Here is a 26614-nt window from a genome sequence, read left to right on the forward strand (position 1 = left end):
CCATTTCTTATCAGAAAGAATTATATCTTGTACTTGTTTTAGAAAAATTTGGACAGGCTCAATACATCATTGCTTTTAAAAAAATGACATGAAGCTTTGATGGCTTCATGCCATCATTTGACGTGGTTTCATTACACAGAATGCAGTAGGGATAGAGGGAAACGGATTACTGGTCTGATAAAATCCAATTATCAGATATTCATCATTGTATTACCTAGTCACATTTTTTTTTTATAGCTGCTTGTGCAAAAGCATCACACTAAAAAATCCTCTTGTCTAAGGATATACATATTCACACTCTTTATTTGTACCGGAGTTTTGCTTGCTATTTGTCTATAATGCTCTCCTAGGTTGTAGTACAGATGTTACTCTTTTCATCCCTACTTTTATGCTTCAATGAACTACTTTTGAGCTACCAATTTATTTGGGATTTGGGGATCTAATGCAATGCAATACAATTGTAGTAACGAAAACGTACATTTAATGGCTGTAACTGATAACATAAATAGACATTAGCTGGGTGAACTGCACAACTTACAGATGCTGGCAGAGATAAGCAGAACATCACAGTCACTAGGAATGCAATGGGATAGCTGTGAAAATTATCATTAATCTTACATTTCAAATTCATAACATGTGTCTGAACAATGTCATTTCAAAGCTTTTCTTCCGAAACAACCAGGATGCCTGTGTATCAAGCAGCTCATGAAACCTCAGGGCCACGCTCTAAGAAATCTGCCCTGGGCTACTCTGTCTTGGCAATAACATTGCTGAAGGATGAGAAAGCATGCAAAAAGGCTCTGTAGGTCTAAGAAAAACCAAGGATGTGTGAGAAAAACCCACACACCACAGACTGAGTCATGAATTTGGAGGGACGGGCCTACCTGAGGGTTTTCTTCCCGTTTTGGTTTGGGTGCGGCAGGTGGGGTGATGGTACGGCTCTCTGTTTGCTTCTCATCTGTTTCTGTGTGGGATTTAATTGTCTAGGAAAGGAAAATAAAATAAAAATTCAGGATTTCATCTTTTTATAAAAAGAATGAAAACAAATAGTAGCCAAAAAGAAAGATAAGGAGAACATACTCAAATTGGGAACATACTAATAAAGGAGTTAAAACTATGGATTTCTTTTTTTCTGGGGGTGGGGGGGGTGGGGAATAAAATGTAAAGCCCCAGGTGATGTTACTGAATTGCATAAATATTCATTTATAAATAAAATTACACAAAAATAAAAATCCAGAGTTTAATTCCCTGGTATAAAAATGAAGTACAGGCTGATTTCAGTGCAATTTACTAAAGACTTGTATGCTGGATGTGGGGGCGATTTCCCAGACGTTAAGCCCACTGCTGCTATGTATGGGTCAAGCTCCAATCCACAGCAGGCATAAGATTTTAATGATGTGAAAAAAATCTTATACACATGTTCTTCTATTTCAGATCAGTTTCATTCATAATCTGAGAGAGGATACAGAACTACCCCCACTTCCAGGACATTAGGAACCTGACTGCATCACTCATTAGAGAAAGATGCAATTGCTAAGGGAGAGCCATCTTGAAAGAGGCTGACATCCTAATTACCCTCAGCCCCTTCTTTCAGATGCATCCATTCACACAGAGGAAACACCATCGGCATTACTCCAGTGGCATTACCCTCTTCAAACACAAATGGTTACCTAGCAAACTGGTAGACTGGGCTTGCATTACTATTCTTATCATGATTCAATGGCTAGTCATTTTATTAAGCCCTCTGTAAATACTGAGATGATATTAGAAAAGGAGATATAAAACTATAAACACAAACTTACTTTTAAAAAATTATGTGGATGCAAATGGTCTTTTCATGTGGCAACAATTAAATAAATAAAAATGAAACTGATTACTGATGGGCAGGATCCAAATAAAAGATTTCAGTCCTATAAGCAGGACATTAAAAGTCCTCAAAAATCATTATGCAGTGAAATCTTTTACTAGATCTGAAAAACACGAAGGCCTTTCGATCTTTTTACTGATCACCTCCATATCTTCCTCCTGCTTTTCATCTTATTACATTAGGAACATGTAAGCACCTGCCTTTATCAACACTGCGGTACTCACTGCTCTGGCTCTTCATTTGGCAGAGATGCTGCCTTGTATTATTGTATTTTTTAGCACATGTCATGTTGTATTTCCCCCTTTATACTATAAGCTACTTAAGAGCAGGGATTGTTTTACAGATTTTCGCACCCTTTGTGCCTAGTATAGTGTCTCATGCAGAGCACGTATTCAGTAAAGAGCTGGTTGACCTTTGACTGAGGAATATGGCCTGTCAGGAGCATTCACACAAGTTCTCTGTCTCTCTCACACACATTTTTTACCGAAAAGGACATACACTTCCTTCATAAAACAAACCAGCGAACACACCCACAAGAGAAAACAATGGGAAACAGTTTATAGTGACATTTTTAAGGTCACGGCACACCGGAAAGCTTATTTTCATGGCTCTTTGGATGTGGAAGGAGGGAAGTGTAAGGATTGAGGAGGAATAAGAGAAGGTCAACTGTAAGGGGTCTGACGCTCCACTGCAAAGCTATGTGAAAAGCTCCTTGGTCTTTTACTTCTCTCGCTGTACAGCTGAATAAGGTACTTAGTGGAAATGCCTCTGGCGAAGAGCAAACTAATTCCTCTTCACTAAGGACCTACCAAGGGTTCAAATTTCTCTTGTGCAAAAAGAGTGTAATTATCTCAGTGTTAGGTGAAGAATACCAAAAGGCATAAAAAGGAAAAAAAATCAAAACATGAAGATAGAAGCGTCCCTCTCAGAACTCTCACTCTGGGGGGAGCCAGCTGCCATGTTGTGAGCAGCATGACGGAGGCCCATGTGGTAAGGAAATGACCCTCCTACCAACACCAGTGAGGAACTGAGGCCTGCCAACAACCATGTGACTAAACCTGGAAGTGGACCATCCAGCCCCAGTTGAGCTTTGATGACCATGGCCCTGGTCAACCAATTTGATTACAAACTCGTGAGAAACTTTGAGGCAGCCCACAACCTGATTCCTGATTCTCAGAAAATGTGTGATAATAAATGTTTGTTGTTTTAAGATGTTAAAACAGATTTTTTAAAAACAAACAAAAAAACATTAGGATGAGGGTGTGATGTCATGGAAATGGTGGAGGATGATGCTCCAACGATCGATCTTTCCACTGAGGCAACCACTAAGCTGGCAAAAAATGACAGGATCAACTTCTTTCAAACTTTGGAATCCAATAAAAAAAACTCACAGCAACAGGGGAGTGCTAAACGAAGAGACTGCTAAATTTCGGTAAGAAAGTGTTGTGGAATTTTTGCTTACCTGCCTATCAGACCCCTTTCCCAAGACTACCAGGGGCTAGGGAGATGGTGGCCTGCGTTCCTAGCGTGGCATGTTGGTATGAGGAGAGGCGATACGGACCTTGTACTCAAAAACTCACGGTTGTGTGTTTTGATCTGTCTTGGTGGTTCCCTGGGACATCAGTGCAGAGGCTGACCTTTATTTTGTTCCCCTAGAAACCCTGGTGGTGTAGTGGTTAAGAGCTACAGCTCTTAACCAAAAGGCTGGCTTTTCAAATCCACCAGGTGCTCCTTTGAAACTCTATGGGGTAGTTCTACTACGTCCTATAGGGGTGCTATGAGTTGCAATAGACTCCACGGCATTGGGTTTTTGAGGGCTGAAGTAACTTTCCAGGCAGCAGCTGATGAAAGCATTTAAAGACATAGTTGCCTGAGGCAAGGAACAGCAGGGTAAGCAGCCAAAACCACACCCATTGCCCTCACGTCGATTCTGACTCAAAGTGACCCTATAGGACAGAGCAGAACTGCCCCATAGAGTTTCCAAGGAGCACCTGGTGGATTCGAACTGCCAACCTTTTGGTTAGCAGACATAGCTCTTAACTACTAAGCTACCAGGGTTTCCGGATAAGCAGTAGTCAGATTCAAAATCCCAGGAAGGAAGAGGCTGAGGAGGAAGATACTTGAGGGAATAAGGGCTTTGAAGGTCTATCTCATATATGGTGGACTCTGGAGTGGAATGCACATGCCCAAGGCTGGATGCATGCTCAGAAAAGACCTGAAAGGGCCTTAAGCTTGTATCTCTGGGTAATATTTGAGGTCTGCACAAGCAGGAGTTAAAGGCTAAGGCAGAGCTGGAGGCAGCTGAGATAAGTGTTAAACTGCCTCAGCTCAGAGTCATTCTGCAAATAAACTGAAAAGAATTTGTTTTTAAATTTATTATTTTCTTCTTTTTGGCTCTGAGTATTTGAAGAAATCTCTGTCAGGTCACTGGCTGACCGCTGAGGTAACGGTGCAGGTACTTCAGTAAACACACATGACAAAGAATACAATTTTTCAGGGGGAAAAAAGTTTGGAGAAGTCACTTAACAGATGGCTACGGCCCTCAAAAATCAATAATAGCAAACCCCACGGAGAAAGGAAAATCTGATTTCTAGAGTTACCACATTAAAATATTCAAAATATCTAGTTTTCAACAAAAAACTACAAGTTAAGGTAAAAATAGAAAAGTATGGCCCATTCATAAGAAAAAAAAAAATGACCCTGAGGAAGACCAAACACTGGATTTACCGTACAAAGACTTGAAATCAACCATCTTAAATATGCTCAACAAACAAATCCATCTTTGAAGAAATTCAACCAGAATGCTCCTTAGAAACAAGGATTATGAGACTCTGGCTCAATTACTTTGGACAGGTTGTCAGGAAAGACCAACTGCTAGAAAAGAACACCATGGTCGGTAAAGTGGAGGGTGGCCCTCAGTGAGATGGACTGACATGGTGGCCATAACAATGGACTGAAACACAGTCATGATTATGTGGATAACTTATGACAGTGTATTTCCTCCTTAGTATCCATGAATATTTGAATTTGTAGTTCCTGCACAGATAATCAAAGTTAAAAAAACAAAACAAAATCAAACCCACTGCCATCAAGTCGATTCCGACTCATAGCGACCCTATAGGACAGAGTAAACTGCCCCATAGGGTTTCGAAGGTTGTAAATCTCTAAGGAGGCAGACTGTCACAATCTTACTCCCGTAGAGCAGTTGGTGTGTATGAACCGCTGACCTTTTGGTTAGCAGCCGAGGGGTTAAACCACTGCACCACCAGGGTTCCTTTTTAATCGAAGGTGCTTGCAAATAAATAAATGTCCAAGGTCAAAAAAATCTGGGTTGAAGGCAAGCAAAATTCATTGTTTGATAACTTGGATCTATTTTTCCAACTACAGCACCAGCACTAGAATGGGGGGGGGAGCGGCGGGGGAGGGGTCATCAGCTCAGGTTTACTAAGAGGAAGACCACAATTTGGGGATAATACATTGGATAATGTTCTCATCTTACATAAGCACTCTGTTTTGTTTTTTTTTTAACTGTGTAGGTTCCTATGAAAGGTATATACAGAAGAGGTGGTCTGGGTGGCAATCTGGCAACTTCTCCCACAGAACCTTGCATTTTTTCAGAAACTTAGCCTTGGGGACATATGCATGAGGTCTTTCCTATGGGGTGGAAAAGTACTAAACATTCTTCTTGAGAATTAACTGTCAGGCAAAATCCACTGGACTTCAAACATTTTCTCTCACCTCATCAACAGTATTAGCCCATTTTACGGAGTTCTAGAGGGGACGAGGAAGAAAAGAAAGGTTTGTGGGGCTATCACAAAGGTTTGGCTTCATCTACTTTTCTAAAACGTCTCCAGGCTCAAAGTTCTTTAAACTCTATATCTCGTTTTCTCAGTCACAATGTAACATGGTTTCCATTAAGGGGTAAGACAGGGGATCACTTATCTGGTATGGATAAGGAAGTTGGTTATATCTGACAGGGGAAAGAGAAGTGGGACCACGGCTGTTGTAACTGACACTGTCTTCCTTTCCTAGCCAACGTGGGAGACCTTTGAACTACACAACTTGCCATACTTCCTTTCCTGGAGGCACAGCCCCAGTGCCTGTTACAAACGCACTGAAGAATGAATTCCTCGAGGGTATGGGCTTTGGTTTATCCATCCTTGTATATAGACACCATATGTGGCACAGGAGCTGGCACTTAACACATTTTTTTATTAAATGAATGAAATTATCACTCAAAAGGAAAAAGTAGAAAGCAGAAAGGAACTTACATAGTCTGATTATGTAAAGAATGTTGGACACAGGTTTGATACCTCTCTGAGAAGGTGGTGATACTTCCATGGCTAAATATTTATATTGCTTTACAAAAAAAAAAAAAAAATTTTTTTTTACCCTTAGCCCATATATGAGACCTCTTAATGGCTATAAATGTGGTTACTGGGAATGAAATATAAAAAAGAAGGGTAGTAGAGAAATCTGAAGTAAAAGAATTTTGAGACTGGAGTCTAGTCTAAAGGAAACCCTTGCTGACTAAGCTTGGTAACCTGTTAGATTGTTGTGTTATATACCTGAAAAACTGAAATAGCAATGACTGGGTTCCTCTAATTAAACTGACAAGGAGAGAGACAATGGAATTTACTGCTAAAAAATAATTTTAAAAAAATCTTAAGAATTCATAGGTTACCTTTCTGTGATCTATAATTGAAACATAAAGTTCTATAAACGTGTAAGGTCAAAACCAAACCCAATGCCACTGAGTCGATTCTGACTCATAGTGACCCTACAGCAGTGACATCGAAAGATGTCCAAGATCCATTAAATGGGAAAAACCAAGTTCTACAATAATACATATTGTATGACTTTGCTTTTTGCTTAAAAAAAGTTTGTGTTAGCATGTACATGAAAAATGTATTAAAAAATACAATCTTAACTGATAACAACAGCAATAAACTCAGAGTCTGTGCTATCCGAAGATTATGGGGAAGTATACTTTCTACAATATAGATTTCTATACTATTTGAACTTCATTTTTACAATGAACATGTATTACCTTTGCAATAAAAAAATAAGAAATATAAAAATAAAATGAAACTGAAATTTTTTTCTCCTAAAAATATACTTTAAAAAATAAATATCTTTGTCAAAAATGGATCAAAGAGAAATCATAATTAGCAATCTAAAGTAATGTTTAAAAATCATATTCTTCGGAACACTGAGACTCCTCAGAGTTTCTTCCAGGGCCAGAAAAGATCATGAGGGTAGATGACCTCCAAATGTGCCCCACCCGAAGCCCTGAGCTTGAGCATTTTACTTTCAATATTTTAATACTGAAGTTCTCCTGCTAAAAACTTTGAATACTTCTGATATAAAATGGGTAAAGAATTTATTTCTGAATGTTTCTCAAAGTCCTTCCTAGGGTTTAAGCGGGTTCCTAAGGAATGGAGAAATGTGTTCTCTGGGCACAAGATTTTGGTACCCAGCTTCTTCAAGGCCAAGGTCTACTGCGTTTATAAGCTTCATGGGTGGAGGGCCTGGTGCTCTATGCATAAGGCTCCTCTGTTCAAGGCCAAGGCAGCAGGAAGCCTGCTCACTCCCCACCATCTGCCCAGCCTCTCTGAATCATGGTCAGCCAACCACAAGCTGGAGATTCAGGATCACCAGAGACTATTTTCAGATGAATAAGAACTCAAGCCTGAGCAATTAGAAATAGGTCAACCACTTTTTAAAGCTACTTTCTTGAAAGAGGATGCTTTTCTTTGCAAAATGCTTCCCTCTCATCAGTAATCTTTCTTGAAGTAGGTATGGTAACTGCCTATAAATCCTTTTTGTTATTTTTACAGGCTTTTCAGCCATAGGAACCTCAAGTATTTTTGGAGATTACCTGTATTTCTCTAGCCTCATTTTTTAAAGAGACGATCTGATTTTGGAAAATCTGAATGAACCATTTCAACATTTAAGCAAAAAGGTCTGAGTGCTCTAGAGTTAAAAGAATGCTTTTTATTTTACTTTTTTTTCTGGCTTTTCACTAGGAAAAACTTTGAAATGAAATTCCTTTCCCTGTTTTGTTTATTGGTCCTTCCTGACTTTCACAGATGATATCCTCATCTGGATTCTCACTGGGTCTGAAACGAATATGGCGTTTTCTGTTTGTTACCTCATCAGTTCTTCCTGACTGAGGGCAGCAGAGCCTATCTGCGAATTTCTGCTGCAGAACCAGCAGGGGGCGCTCACTCATATAGGAATCTGAACTGATCTACAAGGGCATCGTGGGAAAAGCAGCCCAAGAAACTTTCTTCAGTGAGAATGGCCCTTTTGCATTATGGATGGATGATCACTCCATAAGCAACTGGTTATCAACAATGGTGCTGAGATTAAAAGCCCCTGTGAAGGTGTATTCAGAGACATCCCAGCTGCCAAATGCCTCAATGGCAAGACTATTTATTGCCCAAAAATATATAATTTTTTTTTTTTTAATTAAAAAAAAAAAGCAGGTGCATATTCCGCCTGTACCTGTTTTTCAAGGCTTGGCTTGCTAAGCTGTACAGTTTGAGGTCCAGCGAGTCTGGTCCCTGGAGTAGCTATCACAATGCTGGTGAGCTGGGCCATGGGGAACGTTTTGGCTATTGTTGCAGTCTGCCCATTGACGACACGGACGGGATGGATGGAATTCTGGGATGTGGGGAGGGTAGTAGGGGTGAACTTGGTCAGCATGACAGGCCTCTGGATAAGCTGAGGTGCTGCAAGCATGGGAGGAGGTGCTGGGGCAATAGGAATGTTATTCTGGGCCACAGGCTTGGGTCGAACCTACAGGAGAAAAAGAGAACAATTATTGTTATTACTTAAAGAAACTTCTCAAGTCCTGTAAAGTCCAAGGCATTGCCAAATCTTCCACACTATACATGTGAAATGGTATTTCATAAAAATATAAATTTTGGTATTATTAATTCAAGATCTTAGGACATATAATTTTATAAAATACTCATCAGCTTCTAACAGGCTCTAAATGCCATCCTAGACAGTTCTTTTTCTTTTTCCTATTATTATTTTTTAATATCTTACTAAGTTTTTGGTGAAAGTTTTTACAGCAGGTTAGGTTCCCATTTGACAATTTCCACACAAATTGTTCAGTGACATTAGTTACATTTATCACAATGTGTCAACATTCTCTTTAACTGTGTTCAGTTTGTTCTCTTTCCAGTACTCCTGTTTCCCTAACTCCCTTATCTACCTTTGCTTTTGAGTAACTGACCTTTTGGTCTCATACCCATGGTTTTTAAGTAAGGCACCAATCTTACAGGTAATATACTTTATTTTGTGTGCTAATCTGCTGTATCACTAGAAGGTGATCTCAAGGGATAGTCTGGGTTCTAGGTTTAAAGAGTGTCTCAGGGCGATCGTCTTGGAGAGGCCTCTGTTCTCTACTGTTCCATTTTGTCTGGCTTTTTTTCTTTTTCTTTTTTTTTTTTGCTTTTTGATAAGAATTTGAGCTCTGCTCCATATTTTTCTCCCATTCTATCTGGGACCAACTATTATGACCCTGGTCAGGACGGACAATGGTGGTAGCCGAGCACCATCTAGTTCTTCTGGTCTCAGGGTAGACGGTTGTAGCTCATGTAGACTTGTTTTTTCTCTGTGTTTTGGTTACCTTCTTACTGTTTTGCTCCTGGCAAGTATAGACCTGTAGTACTGCCTTAGATTGCTGCTTGCAAACTTTCAAGACCCCAGATGCTACTCATTTCACTAGGATGCAGATCACGATTTTTGTGAACTGTATTACACCAGCTGACTGAGTCGTCCCATGAGACTACGGTCCTAAGCTTTCAAATCCAGAAAACCAATGTTTGGTTAAGTCTGAGGAGTATCTGTATTTGTGTCTTTAGTGAATGTATGTGCCTGCACCCATGTATTTGTATTTACACATACTTTTTTTTTTATAGGATTGCTGGAAACTCTGGCGGCATAGTGATTAAGAGCTATGGCTGCTAACCAAAAGGCCTGCAGTTTGAATCCACCAGGCACCCCTTGGAAACTCTACGGGAAAGTTCTACTCAGCCCTATAGGGTTGCTATGAGTCAGAATTGACCCGACAGCAACAGGTTTGGTTTTGTTTTTTTTAATAGGTATTTCTAGGAGCTCTGGTGGCACAGTGGTTAAAGTGCTCAGCTACTAACCAAAAGGTTGGCAGTTAGAACCTACCAGCCACTCCATGGGAGAAATATGTGGCATTCTGCTTCCATAAACATTTATGGCCTTGGAAACCCTATGGGGGCAGTTCTACTCTGTCCTACAAGGTCGCTATGAGTCAGAATGTACTTGAAAGCAGTGGGTTTTTTTTGGTGTTGTAGATACTTCTATCTGTTCTCACCTATGTACACATCTGTACCTACCCATACACCAATTTGCTGATACCTATTCATATGTACTCACTCGTTTTTACTTTGGTTGTGCTGTGCTCACTACATCCACATTCAGTGCCATTTTTCCCATAACCAAAAATAACTAGTCTAAGGTATAAAGTATACTTTCCCCATTCCCTGCCCTTCTCCCTAGTAACCACCAATGAACATTAGTCTCTCAATATTTATCTACTCTTCTTATAAAAGAGGGACCATACAATATTCATCCTTATATGCTTGATTTATTTCACTTAACATTATGCTCTCCAGGTCCATCCATGTTATATTTCACTTATTAGCATTAAGTCCTCCAGCTCTGTCTGTGTTATGTCTTGCGGACTCGTCATTATTCTTTATGGTTGCGTAGTATTGTTGTCTGTACGTACCACAAATTGCTTACCCATTCATCTGTTGATGGGCGCTTCAGTTGTTTCCACTTATTTGCTATTGTGAATAAAGCAGCAATGAACATAGGTGTGTGTATGTCTATTCATGTCATTATTTTTAGGACTTCAGGGTATATACTGGAGCCCTGGTGGCGCAGTTGTTAACAGCTTGGCTGCTAGCCAAAAGGCTGGCAGTTTGAATCCACCAGCCTCTCCTTGGACCCTATGGGGCAGTTCTACTCTGTCCTATTGGGTCACTATGAGTCAGAATTGACTCAACAGCAATTGGTTTGGTTTTTTGGTTTTGAGGGTATATACATACGAGTGGGATTGCTGGATCATAGGGTAGTTCTATTTGTAGCTTTTTGAGAAAGTGCCATTCCGTTTTCCATAGTGGTTGTATTATTTTACAGTCCCATCAGCAATGGATAGGGGTTCCAACTGCCCCATATCCTCACCAACATTTGTTATCCTTATCAGTGCCATTTCAGCTGGGGTACGATGGTATCTCACAGTAGTTTTGATTTGCATCTCTCTAATGGCTAATGATCATGAACATCTTTTCTTAGGTTTGTTGGCTGCTTAGATGTCCTCTTTGGTAAAGGTTCTAGAATGCAGTTCTTCTGATTCTAAACCTTCAATTTCCCCTCATACATCATGCTGCCTCTTCAGGCTGAGGTCAAAGAACTGGATGAATGGCCTAATTCAGAGACTGGTCCCACCCAGGATTTGTGTCCAGTATGGTAATGCTGCTGCTAATGGCCTAATTCACATTCTAAATTTCTTCATATCCACTGCTCCGGTCCATCCCCATTTCTGGCCCTTGGACTCCCCTGTTCCCGGCCCTCCTTCTCTCAGTCTCCTTTGTGGGCTTACTTTTACTCTGCCCAATTCTAAATGTGAGTATTTCTCAGGATTTTGTCATGGAACCCCTTTTCTTTCTAATGTACTCTTTCTGGGAGCTCTCACTCATCTCAGGCTTCAATTACCATCTATGCAATGAAGACTTCCACACTTGTATCTCTGGTTAGAGACATTTCCTGAACTTCACAATCACATTCACTGCCTGTTAGACATCTCTACTTAGACTTCTCATAAGAAGTTCAAAATCAACATGTCTAAAACTCATCAATATTTCCTCCAAACCTCAGAATTGTCCTTGGCTCTTCCCACTCCACCTCTACTTCCTAAATATTTCTTAAGTCTGTCTCCTTTTTTCTATTTTCATTGCCACTACCCTAGCTTATTTTCAGCTTACTGAAAGAGCAGTAGAAAATTGTGGTTAAAAATACGGGGTCAGCCTTGTGGGTTCAAATCCTGGCTCTACCACTTAACTAGCTGTATAACCTCAAGCAACTTACCAGATCTCTCTAATCCAATATTTTCAAACTTTCTGGACTACGACTCTGTAGGCAAAATCCTTTCCCCTTATGCATGAGAATTTGGCCTTTAGTTAACTCTCTAGCTCTGTTCCCCTGGAAACCTGATAAGGGGAAGAATGTCAACTACGTTACCAGGCAACATTGCTTATGGTAAAAATGACTCCTGATTGGTATATCAAATCTGGGCTAGAAAAACTATAAATACTTGATGGGATGCCATCCTTTGGGCATCCTGAGTGGAGTGACTCTTGTAACTGGGCATCTCAATGCAAGACCATGAAAGCTATGTCTATAGAATTGCTACAAGATAAGCTGGCTCCTGTGGGGTATAAGGCTTCTATGTCAGGGTAGCTCTTGAATCCTCCTGATAAAGATCTTAGCTCCTTGTACCTGAGCTATCCCTGGACAGCTGTACAGACTGCAGTATGGGCTGCTGTAAGGATTCCCGTTGATGGGGAATATCTGATGCTGCGCTGCTGGCAAGATGTGGTTTCTGACCTATATCATTCTAAGTAGCCTGGTGCCAAGTATAGTAGCCCATGTGAGTCTGAATATTTGGTTGAATCTAAAATATCCTTGTGGTGGGTACTGCAGACTCATAGTAGGAAGTATATTTTATGCTGTAACCACTACACACATACAGACATATATCTCCATCTCTGTAAAACAAAAACTTCATGGAACTATACTTATGTGCTATTTGCTTGAATCTTTCCTATTCTGTTTTATTAATTTTACTGAAAAACTCTGGTTATAATCCACTAATGATTTCATAGCCCCACCACTTGAAAAACACGGACTAAGCCTTAGATTCCTTATCTAAAAAAGAGTAATACCCATTTTCATAAGGTTGTTGTCAAGATTAAATAAGACAATCCATGTAAAGTGTCTAGCACAGTACCTGGCGTGTGGCATGATTCTCTAAACAGTAGCTATTACCATTGTTGACAATGTCCTATTTTTCCTGTCCATAGTCTTGACCATCTTCAATCTACACAATAGCAAGAGGAACCCAAACCCCAGTGCTGTCGAGTCAATTCTGACTCATAGCGACCCTATAGGACAGAGTAAAACTGCCCCATAGAGTTTCCAAGGAGCGCCTGGCGGATTCGAACTGCTGACCTCTTGGTTAGCAGCCGTAGCACTTAACCACTACGCCACCAGGGTTTCCAATAGCAAAAGGAGATTTTCTAAAATTTAAATTTCACCATGCCAAGTGCCTGTCTGAAACTCTTGAATGGGTCTCCACTGCTCTTAGGATAAGACCCAAATTCTTAAACACACACTCCACATGGTTCTACAGGCTCTAGTCCCAGTCATCCAGCCTCATCTATTACCCTAACCTGAGTTAGCCATACGGCCCTCTGTGCTCAGCCATAGTAAATCTCCTTGGTTCTGTAAACTTGCATGTGTTCTCTATCCCGGACCTGACATATGCTCTGCCCTCTGCGTGGAACATTTCTATTCTGCCTCTAAAACTCTGTCAGGCTAACTTTACTAGGGTTTTAGGTCTCAAGTTGAATGTCAACCCTTCAAGGAAACCTCTAATCCTCTTAAGGCTGGGTTAGGTGTCCTTCCTATGTGCTTACAAACTACCCTGTACTTCCCGTAACATACTGTGGTTGCCTCAATATGTGTCTGAAACTACCACCAGACTATATGCTCTCTGAGGGCAGAGAACTGTCTTGAAAACTGGCATATCCATAGTGCTTAGCACAGTATCTGATACCTAGAAGATATTTTATTAGAGACTTATCTGATTAATTACTAAAATCATCTTATTTCATGTCAGCCTGGCCCATCCCTTCCCCAGAGGCTATTCAGAAATTATTTATGCCACTGACCGCAAAATTCCTTTGTCTTCTCCCTTCATCTGAAACCTGGGGTCCCAGAAAGGAACTCCCAGCCCCTCCACCAGGCATGCCAACTCCCTCAAGGTCCAGACTGGGGCAATTCTGACACTCTTCCATGAGAATGGCCAGTTCAGCCTGATGGCTACAAAAATACTCTCAGAGGATATGGGCAAGCAGAGATGTTTGGGGCTAGGTAGGACTTCCCCTGTGGAGACCTCTAGCCTAAACCTTTATAGGCAAGTATCTGTGATTAAATATGACATTCTATGCCATGATTTTCCAGGGTAGAACAGAATGGTTTCTACTGGTTAGTTTGGCTATTGTTTTCTTCTCTACTCTCTTTGGTATATAGGAAAGAATAAAAAGTGGTCGTCGTACTCGCTATCTACTACCAGGTAGGTTTTGGCTAAATTCTCCTATAATGGTATTATTGCAATTTCCCTTTTCCTTATTTCCCCCTGGTATTGCCTTTGGTCAATGCTAAGAAACCCTGATGATAAAATAAGCTTCCTCATAGTATGCAAATTAGCAGCCAAAATTTTTAGCTAAGTGGGGTGTGAATACCGATGACCTGACAAGCCCCATTATAGCTGTGTAGAAAAGGGCCCATGAGGATTTTGTCCCTTCTGACCCACTACTGAGCTTGTTACTGGTTTACTCACCTGTGGAAGAAAGTTCGGACGTGGAGTGAGTCTGGGAGGGGGAATAAACTGTGGTACTTTGATGGGCTGAGGAGGTGTTGCCTGAACCTGCTAAAAAATGGGAAAGGTAAATAAATCAGAGAGGAAAGCCAGTTGTTCAGTATCAAAGCTAGGCATTGTTAAAAGTATTTGCAGCATGGCTATTCTCTGGATCAGACAGTATTTTCTATAACCTTCCACTATAGAACTAATCATCTGAATTAAGACTGCATTAAGAAACTTTTTTACTCTCCCACCTGCACGCTTTACCTGCAGTGTAAAGCAACCACATTTCTGTGTCCTCCCCCACACCTAATGTAGAACACAGCAGGCTCAGCAACCTTCGTCAGTTTCCTCTGACATTAGAGAACTCTTGCACTTACATATTTTAAAAGTCAAGACTGGATCCAAAGTAAAATTAGACTGGCTGCCTGGCCAAATGGGCTTTTTCCTAACATGAGTGCTTTATCGAACAGTGAACAGCTTTATTCCTAAGGAGAATTTCCTAACTCTTAGCATCTGGCTGAGTTATCTGGTTGTTTCTTTAAGGATTCCTGGGTAAGCGGTGAAGCTTCACTTTATTGCTCTCTGATTTCACTCATCGCTGGGCATCATTCAAAAGCCACCAAGAGCTCTTAGCTGCCATTTTAGAATGGAATTTTAATTCAAAAATTAGATATATTTCCCCCAAGCTTTAGAGAGCCTCAGTTTCTAAATGGCTTTACCCTAGAAACCTCAGGAACATTTTTTTGTTCAAGCACTCCCTCCTTCAAGAATCTTTTTTCTGACAGACCTTGGACACTGACGCCATTAACATACAGATTTCTTGAATATTCTGAAAGTGCTTCACTTAACTCCAGTACTTTCTGAGTATAATCAGCTTAAAGGAGGAGTGAATTAAAAGAATTTAACAGGGAGTTTTCCCCAAAGCAGAAATACAGCACGAGAGAATTTACGTACTCAGGTTTCACATAGAGGACTATGGAAAGAATAGAAGGAAAGATAAATGAAACACCTTGTATGCCTCTGTGCAGGACATTTGTTCCCCTAAGGTCAAGTCATATCTTGACCTCAAACAATGCACTACACGAGTTTTGGCCCTTAGAATCAGGACAGCTCCATAGTTATTTAAGCAGATGGTACCAATGCCAGAGTCCCTTGTCAGCACTGAAGGGGAATTTGGTACAGTAGGAGAGTGACAGAGGCTGAGAAATCCAGCAGGAGTCTAAATGGACATATCCTACAAACGCATATCCTGAACCCTCTCACATGGGCACACAAGAGTAGCAGCTGTTGGCTTACCAGAGTGACTGTGTTTTTTGCCACAATTTGGACAGCCTCTGCCCCAGGCCCAGTGACCTTACTAGACGTCTGGAGGTTGACTGGTGTGTTCTGCACATCAGTGCTGAGCACAGCCTTCTGACTGTTGATGGCGGTCACCATAGCAATGGTAGGTCTCTGGCCCACAACAGAGGCAGGCATGGTCGCAGTTGCTGCTTTCAAGACGAGAGGTAGTGTCTTTGTGGTAATCATAGAAGCTGTAGTTACAGTCTTCTAGGAAACATGGAGAACAGATATTAGGACATCGACGTGTGATCCCTCTGAACAATATGCTCTAAACCCCAGAAGTTAAAAAAAAAAAAAAGGAGTAATTCTTATAATCAGTCAAGTTTCTCTCTATAATAGCATTTCTTTTGTGTACATAGAGCACACTTCTTACTATAGGGAAAGGTAATCCCTTGTTTGCTAGAGTTCTCAAATTTAGCTTCATTCATAAATGGGCAAGTTAGTTCACAGTGATAACTGCTGACTATTATGGGCGCAAGGTTTTCAACAATGAATAAGGTGAGTATATAGGATATGCGTGTACTTATTTCTTCCGCTCCTTCTAATTCTTTGCTCTCAATTGAGAAACTTTATAGAAGCTGCAAGTCAATAGGGCACATATCATCTCTATCTTTTACTGCTTCAACCTCATCAATATGAAGAAAGTCATCATATAATTTTGGTTATCTGCCTCCTGTGACATAAATGCTGGGGTAAAGGGACAACGTCTCTTCATTTTTTGAGTATCACCCTGGAGAGAAGGAAGTGAAATTCACATGAGGATTAGCATAACTGTTGCCCCAGAGGCAGTAAACCCCAAGCTCCAGATAATGAAACATATTAATCAACTGATACCGAAAGGACATGAGTTACCACCTATAATCTTTTCTCTGGAGAACTGCTGTAGAAGTTACCAAAGATCCAGTAAGACGTGACAAGGTGGAAACAAACATCTGAGTTTCAAAAAGCCTTAGAGATCAGAGAATGAACTGAGGTGAGAGGACTCGACGGATGCTCCCTAAATGCCACCGCAGCTCTGAAGCTGCATTCTTCTAGACTTTTTACTCCAGTATTTAAAGGAGCCAGTTACAAATAATATAAATAGCCTTTTTATATAGAATATATCATTATCTGGTGCTACTAGTCACTCAAGATACAGACATTTCAAGGACATGAAAATTTATCCAGTCCAACTTGTTGGTTCTGATTTTGATAATACACCAACCTTTTTCTTCTTGTGATGTCCAATTTGCTAGCCACTTGGAAACTCTATGGGGCAGTTCCACTCTGTCCTATAGGGTCGCTATGAGTTGGATTCGATTTGATAGCAAACGGGTTTAGCCACATGTGGCTATTTATATTTAAATTAATTAAAACAAAATGAAATGAAAACTTCAGTTCTTCTGTTGCACTAACGTGTTGCCATCGTCATCGAGTCCATTCCCACTCACAGCGACCCTATAGGGCAGAGGAGAACTGCCCCACAGGATTTCTAAGGAGTGGTTGGGGGATTCGATCCACCGGCTTCTTGGTCAGCAGCTGGGCTCTTCACCAAACCACCAGGGCTCCTCAGTTGCACTAGCCACATTTAAATTCCCAACTGCCACGTATGGCTAGTGACTACCAAACTGGACAGCAGAGATAAAGAACATTTCCGACATGGCAGAAAGTTCTACTGAACTGCATTGCTCTAGACTTTTTCTGAAATAGATCTTGACAACTTTGTGACTTTCTATCTCAGTGTCTATATAAGTGACTGTTTATTAAATTGTTTGGTTCTAGATTAATTATTTCCACACACATACACATTATCTAATCTTTAAACATCTTCTTTCATTTTTCTTTTAATCAAAAAACTTCAATGACCTGGCCTCATCTATCCCGTCACAGCCTAATCAGCAATTCTTATTAATGCCTATTAACAGAAATCACCCAAATCTGTTTCCTGTTAGAGGCAACAACACAGGAGTGGCTTATTTTCTTTGCCATTGCTTCCTCAAATGTGAAATGGGAACTAATATTTATTTTGGGGGAGGTAGCTCATTCACCTTCTATTAGTGATGAAAACCAAATAAAAGTTAAGTATACGTATCATTAGAAATGTTATAGTAGCATAGCAGCAAGAACTGACTTTACATTACTAGCCATTTTAAATAAGTTTTTTTTTTTTTTTAAAAAACACAGTGTGATATTAGCCCTATCTTTCAATTTAAGACATTTAAATACAAAGAACTTTTGAAATGGTGAACAAGTCACACCAGATGGCATTCAATCCTGGTGCCAACCATGGTTTGTGGAAGGAAAGCTCGAGTCAGCAGAACTCACTGACATGGATTGTAAAAACAGTTGTGCATGTTGCTACTGCTTTAAAAGAGATGAGCGTATTTTTGTTTGAAACATTCCTTGTTTCAGGTATATTCATTATCAGTATTTTAAGTAACCCTGAAGTGATCAGTCTAGAAAATAGTTAATAAAACCTCAAACTCACTTGAATTATATACTTACCATTAACCCTAAGACTGAAAGAACACTGACACCTAACCAGCTTGTTCACATCTTAGTTTAGCATTTTTATTCTACTTTACAAATATTTAGCTGGGACTAAACTAATTTCACTACAAAAATCTATCATCTATATAACTCTTTTTGAATAGTGCATAGGCACAAGAAGACCTAGGACTATACGCTTCAATGAAAACTTTCTGCAGAATATCTTTATTAACTATTTATTGACACCAAGTCACAGGTCTTGCTTAGATCTTTACCCTTGATCTGGTCCTTATTTTACTCTACGTATTAGGAAACATAAACCAAATTTGTGGAGTGGTGCATTTCAGATAATGAAGGGAATCTAGGACTTTGAAAACCTGAACTGTTCCGGCAGGAGAATGAGAAGACACAGAGAGGAAAGGTGTCTGACAACAAAGAAAATTATTTTTATGGAAGCTGTGATTAGTCCTTGGCTAGCTGACAACATCCAAGTATGATCACCTTCAAGAGAAAGCGGTAGTTTCCCCACAGTTTCACGAAGTGGTTCTTTAACTTTCACAAAAGCCAACATGCATCATCTGGGAGTTAATGCAGAAATACACAGCAAGGAACACTAACAGAAAAACCCTTTTTAATATTTAGTTATTATTGTTGTTTACCTACAAAGCTTGAGTTACTGTAAAACAGATGGACTCCAATGTACAAAGCAGTACTGTATTTAAGAAAGATTGTCACTATGGGCTCTAATTAACCTCCACATCTACTATAGATTGTTCTTACATTCTTTTAATTTTTAATGGAAAGTCACTGCTGTACACTCCAACAACAAAAAGAAACTCCCTTTTTGTCTCCAAGGGTTTATTTTCTGTTTGGTTTTATTAACTGCTCTCTCCTTTACATTTGTATTACATCATTAAAAAAGAGGAAGCTGTGAATATAGGTTAAAGGGTATACCTGTATTCAACTGTTCTATTCTTTTACTTTTTCTATAGGTTGGAAATGTTTCCAAATACACATACGTGCATGAGTTAGAGTTAACTAAGTAAAGGAAACTGGTCCACCCCCGACATGAGACTTCCTCATTGCCTCCTCTATGCCTAGATACATGGCTAATTACCAGGTTCAGAGTAAAAAACTCTGATTGTTACCTAATAGTTATTCCTTTCTGAACTTACGTATTTAATTTACATCATATCCAACCTCCCATTAGTCTCTGTCCTCATCCTCATGAACTTTTAATGACTCCCCTTCTGACTGCCAAAAAACCCAAAAGTTTTGGCATGTACTGGAGGGCTTCCACAAGCTAGTTCCATCCTACCTTATTGGCCTTATCCTCCCTCTTGCTATTGTTTCATGGAATCCACGCCCTAGCCACACAAGTTTACTTGCTACTCCCAGGGTATGCATTTACTTTTCTGACTCCATACTCCTGTTCATACTGTTCTCTACACCTGCAGTGCCCTTCCCCCTCTGCTCATCACTGAAATCCCATCCATCTGTCATGGACCTGCTTGAATGCCACCTCCTTTGTGAACTGCTCTCTGATCCTTCTAGTCAAAATGACTCTACCCTCTGGTATTTTCACAGTTCTTTACCAGTACTTCCATTTTATTCTTCTCTGTTAGCTGTTTGTATTTCCTTCTCCACATTTAAAAAGTTTTGAGGACAGAAACTGTCTTATTTGTGAATCCATCTTTCACAGTGCCTAGCACTGTATTTGTACAAAGTAGAGACTCAATAAATATTTAAAGAATGAATAAAAATATGTGTCATAATGTACCAGATTCTAGGGCTCCCAAGGGCAGGGACCATTGCTACCACTTTGTTTACCAGAATCTGGCTTATAGAGGACATCCAATAAATACTGATCAAAAGTTTACTGTAGAACACAAAACAAAGAAACCTAAAGGACTTTTTGGCTTTTAACATTAAACATTTGCATTAGACAATACAAAACAAAGGTTAGCTAAAGCAATTAAATATATTAGATGGACCACCAGATGGAGAGATACTATACAATACTGTTTGGGGACAGCCTCTGGCCCTTCCCCATCCACTATTCCAAAGCAGCGCAGAACACAGATTACCAGGGAAGGGAATAACTATTATTTTCTCTAATTTGTGCATTTGGAATGTTATTTGAACAGAAAGTTTCCACGGGTTAAGAGAGAAAACTCCTACATACCAGGAAACAATGAATTCTACCATACTCCTTCCACGTAAACACTTTGTGATCGAACTGTACTTTGGCAAAGGAACAACCTAATCCAGCTCTGTTTAAAACTCTAACGAAAGTAATCTTAATAAACAATCTTTCAGAAGCAATACAAGTCAGGCTCAGGGGATTTTTAAAGTCAGCTTGAATGCCTCATGCAAATATTCTTGGGGTAGAGGTTAGGGTAAAAATATGTAGGTCACTCTAGCTATATGATTTACAACAGGGATTTCTCTTTTTCTTTCGTGTTTCTTTTTTTTGGTATTGTATGGCAATATAGAAGAATGGCTGAAGGGATAGTTTTTCCAGCCAGAAGATCTGTGTTCAAATCTTGGCTGTACCACGTACTACCTATATGATCTTAGGTAAACGACTTAAAACTCTGTGGCTTTGTATTCTCCTCTAAAAAACAGAGATACTAATAATAATACCTTTCTCATAGAGAAAGTACGTTATATATGTAAAGTGCTTAGGAGAGGGCTGGTAAAAACTCTATGTAAATGTTAACTAGCTTTAGTATTTAAAAAATTCTATTCAGTATATCAAAAGAAGCTCACTTGCAAAATGTATCGATGAACCAGCCTAATATCCACAGATCAATGATAAAGTAAACTGTATTCTTTTCCTCTACATATGAAGATATAGTAAAGACTTCCTGTTGCAGATGATCCCAAAGTCCTTGAATTCATGGGAAAAAATGATTATATAGGTGTAAATGTGTATTTTTCTGGAGAGGTTATCCACAGCTTTCAGTACAGTCTTAAAGTGGTCCATGACCTTAGGGATCAAGACCACTGCTCAAATGTCTGTTTTTAAAAGACACGCCCATATTACAGGTAAGCGTGAGGAGATGAAGCCTGGATAGTTTCCTTAACTGAACGCCATTTCCATTCCCAAATATGTCCTTTTTGTGTATCTTGACTGCCTTACTACCCTCACATTATATGTTAGTTTAAATGCCTTTGCAGTAAAAACATTTACACAGCTACTCCTAGTTAGAATGTTAAGCTCCTATCCCTTAATTCTAATTTTGACCTGTAGCTTCCATGTGAGATCTCCTTCAGTGTATTAGAACAGATTTGATATTCCCATGACTACAGACTTACAAATGAATATATCATTTCTATTAGTAATGGAAATATATCACCCTCTGATTGCTTTTTTCTACCTGGTCTCAAGGGCACTGATACTGAAATACTCCTCCTAATTGCTAAGAATTCCGAAAAACAATTCTCGAAGAGGTCAAGTTTCACAGACCTTTAGAATCAATACAAATGAATACTTCCAGACATTCAAAATAAGGCTTTAGTTCTGTTCTAATGCAAAGAAGCATTTTTTCTTTGTTATTGACTACCTTTCCTTCTTCTCTGGATAGGAAGAAAAATCATTTAACTTTTGTTCTTTAACAAAGTTATTTCCTTATATTGATAAATTTCAAGTGATTCTTATCCCAGTTATAGTGTAAAAGGGCAACCAAAACAACGTTTGTTCAGTGCTAGGTTAGCAGAGTCTGAACCGAGACCCAGTTCTACGTGACCAACGACCAACCGATGCTGAGTGGGAAGCCCGCGGCGCTCTGCCCACACTGTACCTGCGCAGCAGTCACGTTAGGAGAGGGCGCAGCCGGCTGCTGGGTGTGGTGGTGGTGGTACTGCTGTTGTTGCTGCAGTTGCTGTAGTGGTTGCTGCTGTGCTGTTTGTAGTTTGTTTTCAGATTGGGGCAATGGCTGTATTTGGAACTTGTCTGGTTGTTCTTGCTTTACTATCAGGTTCTTCCGTAGCTGTTCAACTACTCTTTTCTACCAAATGAAGACAAAAAGAATGAAAACATGTAAGGATATTGTTCTATCAGCAGCAAGGAAATATGGAGTAATTATATGCCCCTGACATTTTTTCTTTAACTAGCTTCATCTAAAACGAGTTACATCTAAAATTTACATATGTTCTACACATGAGGAGTTCAAAGCACTTAACTGACATGATTGTTTAACATGAAACCCACAGCATAAGAAACATTTTACATAGGAAGAAAAACTGGGGCACACAGATGAAAAGAAAAGCTATTGGAGATCACACAGCAGAGCCTAGGTTTCCTAACAATCACTACCTTAGCATGCTAGGCTGGAAGGGGAGCATAGTGTGGTACTGAAAGCCTGACTCTGGAGCCATACTGCCTCAACTCAAACTTCAGTTTGGCTACTTACTACCTGTGCGATGTTTGGCAAGTTACTTAACCTATCTGTGCCTCAATTTCCGGTTCTATAAAATGAAGTGATTAACAGCATCTACCCCTTAGGTTCCAAATGAGGTAACATAAGTGAAGCACTCAGATCTGTGCTTGGCATACACTGTGGGCCATTATTTCTTTTCCCATCTGATAACACAGATACCAGTTGTACTATTTTTTTTTTTAATTTTTATTGTGGTTTAAAGTGAAAGTTTATAGATCAAGTCAGTCTCTCACACAAAAACTTATATATGCCTTGCTACATATTCCCAACTGCTTTCCCCTAATGAGAAAGCCTGCTCCCTCCCTCCACTCTCTCTTTTCGTGTCCATTTCGCCAGCTTCTAACCCCCTCTACCCTCTCATTGCCCCTCCAGACAGGAGATGCCAACGCAGTCTCAAGTGTCTACCTGATCCAAGAAGCTCACTCCTCCCCACCATCCCTCACCATCCCACTGTCCAGTCCGATCCCTGTCTGAAGAGTTGGCTTTGGGAATGGTTCCTGCCCTGGGCCAACAGAAGGTCTGGGGGCCATGACCACTGGGGTCCTTCTAGTCTCAGTCAGACCATTAAGTCTGGTCTTTTTATGACAATTTGGGGTCTGCACCCCACTGCTCTCCTGCTCCCTCAGGGGTTCTCTGTTGTGTTCCCTGTCAGGGTAGTCATCGGTTGTAGCCGGGCACCATCTAGTTCTTCTGGTCTCAGGCTGATGTAGTCTCTGGTTTACGTGGCCTTGTGTCTTGGGCTCGTAATTACCTTGTGTCCTTGGTGTTCTTCACTCTCCTTTGGTCCAGGTGGGTTGAGGCCAATTGATGCATCTTAGATGGCTGCTTGCTGGCGTTTTAAGACCCCAGACGCTGCTCCCCAAAGTGGGATGCAGAATGTTTTCTTAATAGATTTTATTATGCCAATTGACTTAGATGTCCCCTGAAATCACGGTTCCCAAGCCCCTGCCCCTGATAACACTGGCCTTCGAAGCATTCGGTTTATTCAGGAAACTTCTTTGCTTTTGGTTTAGTCCAGTTGTGCTGACCTCGCCTGTATTGTATGTTCTCTTTCCCGTCACCTAAAGCAGTTCTTATCTACTGTCTAATTAGTGAATACCCCCCCACCTTCCCCCCTCCCCTCTCTTGTCCAGTTGTACTAATTGTTGTTAATCAAACACCAAATGTCTACCCCAGTTTAAAACACTAAACATCTCTGATCACAACACCATCAAAGCAGAAATTAACAACAGGAAGAGCAAGGAAAAAAAATCAAATACATGGAAACGGAATAACACCCTGCTTAAAAACCACTGGATAAGAGAAGAAATCAAAGATAGAATCAAAAAACTCCTAGAATCAAATGAGAATGAAAACATATCATACCAAAACCTTTGCGACAAAGCAAAGGCAGTGCTGAGTGCACAAATTTAAAAAGAAGGGACAAAATCAAAACATGAGCTACACAACTCAAACAAATAGGAAGAAAACATCAAAAGAAGCCCACAGCCACCAGAAGAAAGGAAACAATAAAGATCAGAGCAGAAATAAATGAAATAGAGAATAGAAAAACAATAGAAAGAATCGACAGAACCGAATGTTGGTTCTTTGAAAAGCTCAACAAAACTGACAAGCCACTGGCCAAACTGACCAAAAGAAAAACAGAAGAAGACGCAAATAACCCAAAAGAGGAATGAAATTGGGGACATTACAATAGACTAAAAGAAAAAGGATCATAACAGAGTATCATGAAAACGTATACTCCAACAAATCTGAAAACCTAGAGGAAACGGACAAATTTCTAAAAACACACTACCTGCCCAAACTAACACAAAACGATATTGAAAATATGATCAGACACATAACAAGAGACTGAAAAAGTAATTTAAAAAACTCCCAACAACAACAAAAAGGCACTGACCCAGAAGACTTTACTGGAGAATTCTACCAAAAATTCAGAGAAGAGCTTACACCAGAACATAGAAAAGGAAGGGATACTTCTGAATCCATTCTATGAAACCAGCATAAACCTGATACTAAAACGAGGCAAAGACACCATACAAAAAAAGAAAATTACAGACCAGTATCTCTCATGAATATAGATGTAAAAATTCTCAACAAAATTCTAGCCAATAGAATTCAGCATCATATAAAAAAAAAATGATACATCATGACTAAGTATGATTCATACCAGGCACGCAAGGATGGTTCAATATCAGAAAATCAATCAAAGTAATCCACCACATAAATAAAAGAATCACATGATCATCTCGAACTCAGAAAAGCCATTCAACAAAGTCCAACACCCATTCCTGATTAAAAAAAAAAAAAAACTCTCAATAAAATACGTATAGAAGGAAAATTCCTCAACATAATAAAGGGCATCTATACAAAACAAAAAAGTCGACAGTTCAAATCCACCAGGCGCTCCTTGGAAACTCTATGGGCCAGTTCTACTCTGTCCTATACGGTCGCTATGAGTTGGAATTGACTCGATGGCAACAGGTTTTTCGGGTTATACAAAACCAAGAGCCAACATCATTTTTAATGCAGAGATACTGAAAAGATTCCCCATTAGAACAGGAATAAGACAAGGATTAGGGTAAGATGTAATACCCTTGCTCAGGCCACATCCCTGATCCAATGTAAAGGGAGCTTCCCTGGGGTGTGGCCTGCACCACCTTTTATCTTACAAGAGGTAAAAGAAAAGGTAAGCAAGCAGAGAGTTGGGGACCTCATACCACCAAGAAAAAAACACCGAGAGCAGCGTGTGTCCTTTGGACCCGGGGTTCCTGCACGGAGAAACTCCTAGTCCAGGTGAAGATTGACAAGAAGGACCTTCCTCCAGAGCTAAGAGAAAGTGAAAGCCTTCCCCTGGAGTTGACACCCTAAATTTGGACTTCTAGCCTCCCAGATTGTGAGGAAATGAATTTCTCTTTGTTAAAGACATCCAGTTGTGGTATTTCTGTTATAGCAGTACTAGATGACTAAGACACCATACATAGAAAACACAAGAGACTCCACAAGAAAACTACTGGAACTAATAGATTCTGCAGAGTTGCAGGACACAAGATAAACAAACAAAAATCAGTTGAATTCCTATACATCAATAAAGAGAACAAAAAGTAAATTAAAAAAATAGTACCATTAATAGCTCCTAAAAAATAAAACACTTAGGAATAAAGCTAACCAAGGATGTAAAAGACCTATAAAAAGAAAACTATAAAACACTATTGCAAGAAACCAAGAGACCTACATAAATGGAAAAACATACCATGCTCATGGATAGGTAGACTCAACATCGAGAAAATGACAATTCTACCCAAAGCAATCTACAAATACAATGCAATCTGGATCCAAATACCAATAACATCCTTTAAAGAGATGGAAAAACTAATCATTAACTTTATACGGAAAGGGAAGACGCCCAGGTAAGTAAAGCACTATTGAAGAAGAATAAAGTAGGAGCACTCCCACTACCTGACCTCAGAACCTACTATATAGCTGCTGTAGTCAAAACAGCCTGGTACTGGTACAATGACATATACATATACATATACATTGACCAATGGAACAGAATTGAGAACCCAGGTGTAAATCTATTTACCTATGGTCACCTGATCTTTGACAAGGACCCAAAGTCCATTAAATGGGGAAATGACAGTCTTTTTAACAAATGGTGCTGGCAAAATTGGATTTTCGTCTGCAAAAAAATGAAATAGGGACCGTATCTCACACCATACACAAAAACTAACTCAAAATGGATCAAAGATATAAATATAAAACCAAAAACTTTAAAAATCATAGAAG

At 39.8% G+C, this 26614-nt stretch overlaps 1 protein-coding gene across 16 annotated transcripts in view; it reads right to left on the minus strand.

Annotated features, from left to right (window-relative positions):
* PHF21A (PHD finger protein 21A) overlaps nt 1–26614 on the minus strand; it is a 211002-nt gene that overhangs the window by 17243 nt on the left and 167145 nt on the right. For 12 of the 16 annotated variants that reach the window (XR_007518244.1, XM_049890988.1, XM_049890987.1 and 9 more), the window contains 5 exons: nt 22187–22393; nt 15867–16118; nt 14547–14636; nt 8378–8671; nt 885–983 (listed from right to left, as the gene is read on the minus strand). Coding sequence is in view for 15 of the 16 variants with exons in the window: in XM_049890988.1 (XP_049746945.1) it covers nt 885–983; nt 8378–8671; nt 14547–14636; nt 15867–16118; nt 22187–22393 (942 nt within the window). In the remaining variant the exon portion in view is untranslated. The remainder of the gene's footprint in view (nt 1–884; nt 984–8377; nt 8672–14546; nt 14637–15866; nt 16119–22186; nt 22394–26614) is intronic. The other 4 variants (XM_049890999.1, XM_049891001.1, XM_049890998.1 and 1 more) reach the window with 2 other exon arrangements.

Source organism: Elephas maximus, chromosome 7, assembly GCF_024166365.1.
Source record: "Elephas maximus indicus isolate mEleMax1 chromosome 7, mEleMax1 primary haplotype, whole genome shotgun sequence".
Taxonomy (NCBI): domain Eukaryota; kingdom Metazoa; phylum Chordata; class Mammalia; order Proboscidea; family Elephantidae; genus Elephas; species Elephas maximus.